General features: G+C 35.7%; 1 protein-coding gene across 1 annotated transcript in view; it reads left to right on the top strand.

Moving 5' to 3' along the window:
• The window catches only part of MIPOL1 (mirror-image polydactyly 1), a 150,408-nt gene extending 144,354 nt beyond the window's left edge, over window positions 1-6,054 (top strand). Inside the window, 1 exon segment of the mRNA XM_032232614.1 lies at window positions 5,546-6,054. Coding sequence (XP_032088505.1) covers window positions 5,546-5,612 — 67 coding nt within the window. The 3' untranslated portion in view covers window positions 5,613-6,054.
• Window positions 6,055-6,564: the final 510 nt, after the last annotated feature.

Genomic DNA, 6,564 nt, shown 5'->3' on the forward strand with positions numbered 1-6,564 from the left:
ATATACAAAAAGGCCACTTTGAATATGATAGTAAGATAAAAATCATGACAATTTTTTAAAAATGTGTTTGAATTAATTCTGCCAAATGTCTAGTCTGGACCATAGGATCGGAATATTTATTTGATTGTTTCAAATAAAATAATTTCTATATGAAAATAATTTAATATTTTACAATCCATAAAATCTAGCTGTAGTCTAATTATCTCTGGCAGCAAATTTGTCTGACAAATTTGTGCTTATGTTTTATTTTTATAAATGAATAAAATTTATGATGTTCATTTTAGTCATTTTAAATATATTCAGTGTTACAATGACAGCAATGGAAGATTTATCCTTTGGGCGAATTGTGAAACTTTGATTTCTAAAAGTTTATAATTCTTTAGTAAACTACAGGTTTGTTTATTAGAAAATCAAAATACCTGCTAAAAAAATGAGGGGGGGAAAAAACACCCAAAACTCAGTTCAGCTAAATCTATTGAGAAGTTTGTAAAATCCTCAAGACTTGGTATAGGGACTGCATATATTGCAAAGACAAAACAGGAGAGCATGGCATTCCCTTAAGATGCAATAGAATATTTGATCAAAATATCTAGAGACCAGAATATGGCATTATAAGCAATATTCAAATGTTAACCATTTGGTATGTTTGAAAAATCATATTCTCCTTGCACTTCACTGCAGCACACACCTATGGCTATATATTTGGGGTTTTTTTTCTTTTTGTATGAACGTCATGCAAGTCCAGAAAAAATTGTGATGGCACCATAGCCTGGCATAAAGTTGGAAAGGAAGAAGGAATTACAATTTGCTTTGGAAATAATTTCCTAAGCGTGTAGCTAAAGTCTTCTCCTATGCTGTGGCCATGCTCTGGAATATACTCTCTTGGAATTCTTTCTTCAGGCAGGCAAAAAACATCATGAATTAGACAGTGGAACAATAGAATAGGGGAAGAATGATCAGCCTGGAATCCTTGAAGAAAGTTATAGTGACACCTTGAGCTAGAGAATGGGGAGGGAGCAATAGGGATAGTGTCAGGATAGGTCAGTTCTACCAATTGTAAATCCCCCCCCCCTCTTCTCTTCAAATGGAATTTACATGTAGTTAGAGGCTATATAGCATTTGAGATTCATCTTATTTTGATAATCTGCTTCTAATTTGGGTTCGTTGTTTTTTTTTAAAGTTAGCCCTCAAAAATATGCATGCCTGTTTCCAAATAAAACAAAAAGCAAAGTGGCCTTGCATTCCTTATATTTGGTGTGGGCTACCTTATTCTGATTATAGCCGTCATCATTCATTTAAAGAGCAAGAGCCATGATTGTTAGGCCTCATTATTTTCAATGAGGCCTGACAGTTTCAAAGTTACAGAAGACAGCAACTTTCATCCAATGGGTATTTCTTTTCAAACATAGACAACTCTATTCTGCCTTGTCAACTCTACGGTTCCTCAAGCCTTCCTATTTATGTTTTAGGTTCTTGGATTAAGTTATTGTATTCCTTATATTCTAATAGATGTGTAATTCGAATAGTATTGAAATTCATTTCCAAATATTACTAAAGTTAGGCTTCATGCAGAATCGATGGCCTTCCTTCTGATGGAATGAAGATAGTTTTGTACATATATGCTAGTGATGAAAACAACAAGGGACAGAAAGAGTGCTGACTTCATGAGAAGATAGGGATTAAGTAAGACATAAATCCCAAAATAGTTACATAGTTAGTCTAATATTAATGACTTGGATAATCCTTCAGATCCTAGATGTCTGTTAATTGTTATCAGATGCCTTTTGTATGTACCAGAGCTATGATGGCGAACCTATGGCATGTGGGCCACAGGTGGCACGTGGAGCTCTCTTTGTGGGCACACAAGTCATCACTCCAGCTCAACTCCACCATGCCTTCACGCGCCTCCCACCAGCCAGCTGATTTTTCGATCTCTGCTGCGCATGCAGGAGACATGTGCATGCATGGGGGACAGTGTGTACCCCCATGCCCCGTTTTTTGTTCCAGGAGGCTACAGGGAGCCCTGATAGGCCCAAAACGGGTCACAAAGGGGGAACGTGTGCATGCGCTGTTGCGCACACATGCTTTCATCACACAAGGATGAAAAGGTTAGTGATCACTGCACTATGGTGTCCAGGATTTTGCCAAAGTAAGCGCATAGCACTGAGGAAAAGTACTAATTATCATTAGGTGCCTGCTGTACAAGAACGATGCACCCTAAACTATCAAAAGCAAATATAAAGCAAATATTTTTATAGAAGTTGAGAACGATAAGGCAGGAAATCCTAGACATCTGATTGGCAGACCAGTTTGGGCAAGCTAGGTAGGTCCTTGGCAATGTATATGAGTTGAGTTCTACAGTTACAAAAGTGAGCCTTTCAGGATGGCAGCAAAACTAAAGAAGCCCTGTTAAGGAGATGGAATGTTGGACTCATCAGCTGATAGATGATGTCAGATTGGAGTTTTTCTGGGTTGCATTCTTTTTAACTCCTTGGGCTATAGTACTGTGAGCTGATAAGGGCTTCTATTCTTTGGTTGAGGTAGGATTGCAAGGGGGCTTTGTTGAGGGCATAGAAAGTCAATTTGCATTTGATGGAATTAGGCAAAGAGAGGGACTAGGTTTTTCCTTTGAAATATCTGAAGGATGGGGAGGGGCACAATTTCCATTTTTAGGTTTAGTGCAGTGTTTTTCAACCACTGTGCCGCGGCACACTAGTGTGCCGTGACATAGTGTAAGGTGTGCCGTGGGAAAAACACTTTATATATAGTCAATATAGGCACAGTTAAATTTTTTTAACATTTTCTAATGGTGGTGTGTCTCGTGATTTTTTTCATGAAAAAAGTGTGCCTTTGCACAAAAAAGGTTGAAAAACACTGGTTTAGTGTTTTACCTCACTGAGGCCCATAGAGTATTTTTTGAAAGCTCCAAGTTGATGGAAGCCAATTTCAACAGCAAATCAACAAGGTTTTTTTTTACCAAACTTATTATTTTTAGAATAGATTACTTTAAAAATAACCAATTAAACAAATAACTTGGAAAATTTAGAAGAAGAAAAAAGACCCAGACATATATGTATCTGTCCTGTCACCTTGGTTGCTTCCTCAAAAGAGGGGAGAGGGAATAGATGTGGCCATTGACAAGCATAATATTGCTCATCTATGCTTTCACCAGGAATGCTCAAAATTAAATAAATATAAGCACAGTCTCACCTTTGTGACCTTCTTCTACCCCTGTAATTCTTTGAGTCCAGGCAGTGATCTTCAGCAATATAGAGAATATGAAAAATATAATTAAATACATATCTGGCATCATATTCTGTTACTCAAAAACTCTCTTACATTTTCTGCTGTCTTTCCTCTACAATTATTTTTTTGGTTAGTATATTTATACACAACTGTATGAAAAGCTGAAGGTTTTTTTAAAAAATAATGCTATAAAAAGCTTGTATTTCTTGAAGAAAAAGTTACAGTTTCCGTATTTATTGTTCCAGCTTGCATCATGAAAATTAGTATGAACTATAGTATCTTTTTTAGGGATAATTGTTGTAGATCTCTAGTTCTCATCCATTAGTCCTTAAAAGCTCTTTGTGCAGAGAGAGTGGAATTCCTTTTCATATTACATTAATGTTTCTGCTTAACTTCCAGGAAATCACAAAAAGTGTTGGGTATTTAATTTCCTATATACTGATGGATTCATGCTCATTTTTGTTCATGGGTATTTTTATGCCACATGTTTATGTGAAAAACCTATCTTTACAAAAAGTTGTACAACACAGAAAAAGGAATACATAACTATTAAAATATCAACCAAAATACGTTCAGTTCATAGAAGTAGATCAATTTTCCAATATGATTTGTTCCAGAGATATTTGGACTACAAATCCAAGCATTTCCAATTATCATAGTATCGAAGTGTAGAAACCTGACATCATCCATCAATTTACTGCTATTCAGAATGAAATAACAAGTTTGACGAAGATCAGATATATTATTTGAAATGTGACTAAAATGTTGCTCTATTGTTTTCACTTTTCTGAACCATGCTACTTCTTCTGATAGGTTTTCCTAGAAGGGTTATAACAAAATTAACGTAGTTAATCTTCATCTCAGACAAATCAGCACCAGATACCAGTTGCTGTTGTGTTTTTCTAAATATAACAACAGAGTTCTCTATAATTCAATATTTCAAAGTGCCCATTTAAACATATATTTTGAGAGGGGGAACACTTTAAATCTGCATTAGAACACATTCCAGGTTTTTTCCCATCATAGACTAATAGAAAAATAGATAATGTGTGCAAATATCAGCATGAACTGACAGTATATTGCTTCAGCTTTGCTCTTTCCCTCAACCCTACTCAGTATATGAAACAGGAAAATTCAGAGTTGCAAAACATTCTTATCCTACTTTCTCCATCCTTTGCTATGCCTGCTAAAGACATCAAGCATGTAGTCATTTCAGGTGAAATAGTTGGAAAATCCTTCTAACAGAGAGATCATGACGAGCCATTGTCTGCTGATGCATCAAAAAGTAGATAAATGCTAAAGAGTTGACTCATGTCCCAAAGGTGATTTTTATCAAAAGGCAACTGGATTTATTTGTTTTTCCTTTAAGACATTTCACTTTTTATTCAAGGAGCTTCTTGAATAAAGCTTCAGCTTGAATATTCAGGCTTCTTGAATAAAGCTTCAGTTCTGAACTGAAGAAGCTTCTTGGATGAGAAGTGAAGCATCTGCAAGGAAAAACAAAGTCCAGTTGTCTTTTGAAAAAAGCACCTTTGGGACAACCATGACCTGAATGACTGAGAATCTCATAGACCAGTAGGTTTTGTGCTTGTATCATTTCCATATTCTCCATCACTGTGCAAAAATACTCATGTATATCATAATATAGGCAAGAGAGATTATGCAAAGGTTCTTGAAGAAACTGAGGTAGCAACAGTGACATACTATAGATCTGAATCATCAAATGAAAACCATGTATGTTCTTAAAAATAATTGGTTTGTACTGCATTTGGGAATAAGGGAATCTGCAAGGAAAAATGCTGAAATATGTATCATAAATTCCTCAAAGGATGGGACACAATTAGTTTTGTGTCTGTTTTCATCAGATGTGAGATACATAGAATTCCAATCCAAGGCAGCAGAGTATATACTTATATATTCCCCTCCACATACAAATACCATGGATTTTGACGTTGTTACTTGTGTAAAGGCATCTCTACAAGAAGCTTCACACAAAGTGTCAGAATACTGTGTAAACCTGGAGACATGAGAGCCTGAGATATTGTGTTTGTCACAGAGTGGAAGATGAATTAACACCCTCTTCTGACTGTGACAAGGCTGAATTGTAGGTGAAAAGTTTCTTACAAATTGTCTGCATTCTGCCTTGGGAGCCTGTCTCGGTTACAGTAATGCTTTGTTTCTTCTATGACCACCCCTGGGTTATATTGGTCCAGAGCAAACACTGTCTCTTTTCAGTCAGGACATTCCTAATATTAGTTTCCTTTTCTTCCTCCCCACTCTCCCCCTTCCTCCATTCCAGATTGCAAAGACTGGTGGACGTCCTAAGGAAGAAGATTGGAGCAGGGTCCATTAGGATGGTGATCTGATAGAAAGCACCAGTCTAGGGAAGCATTCACATCTGGAGACCAGGCTGCTTCATTCAGTGCTATGTAAACATTAAAGCTTTAACTTAGCAAACAGTTGTTAGAAGTGGGACACTCCAACGACATTCCAAGCCTAGATAAAATCAAATCATAAATGTTTAACCACTTGGCTGCTGAGATCTGAGATTTATCCAAAGGTATTTGGTCAATTTTGCTTTTGTAGCAGATCTATTTTGGTACATTTAGTGAACCTGTGGTTGTCTACGGGAGTCTCTGTTTAATGGTCAATTGTTCTTTATGGAATTCTTGCTTTTTATTTGAAATGTAAGGTTCAAAATACTGTAGAGTGTTCCTAAACTCTTACATTCTCTGAATTGAATAGAAAATTTTAAGATTGGCAAAAGATGCTGAAATGTAAGGTGCTTCTAATGAAAAAAGGGAAACCCAGAGGAAAAAAATATCTATTGCTAATATGCTGTCAACTGTCATATTACTCCAAAGGTATATTGATTTTTTATGAGTGCCCTGTTGGTGAATGAGAATATTCACCTGCCAGATAGTGGCATATATGCTGGGTTGTGTGTTCATGTTGAATATTTTATATGATTGTTGTTTGCCTAAATAAAGAGATAAAATAAAATAAATTGGTTGAGCCAATACTTAATTATACTTAAAGTTGATGGATGAAAATCAATGACACATATATGTATACCCTACACTATTTCAGGCACTATCATAAATTTTAAGAAATACAAATTGGTCCAAAAGGTACAATAAAACATTTATTCCACCAAATGATGTGGAACACATAAAGGTGTAAAATATTCATGACTGTTCTATGCATTGTACAGACTAGCATGGTTAGTAGGAGAAATAGAAACAATCTGTTAAAAATTCCATTTTCAACTCTCACTTTTATTGTAAAATGTACTTTATATAATCTTCTCCACATTTA

Source organism: Thamnophis elegans, chromosome 1, assembly GCF_009769535.1.
Source record: "Thamnophis elegans isolate rThaEle1 chromosome 1, rThaEle1.pri, whole genome shotgun sequence".
NCBI lineage: Eukaryota > Metazoa > Chordata > Lepidosauria > Squamata > Colubridae > Thamnophis > Thamnophis elegans.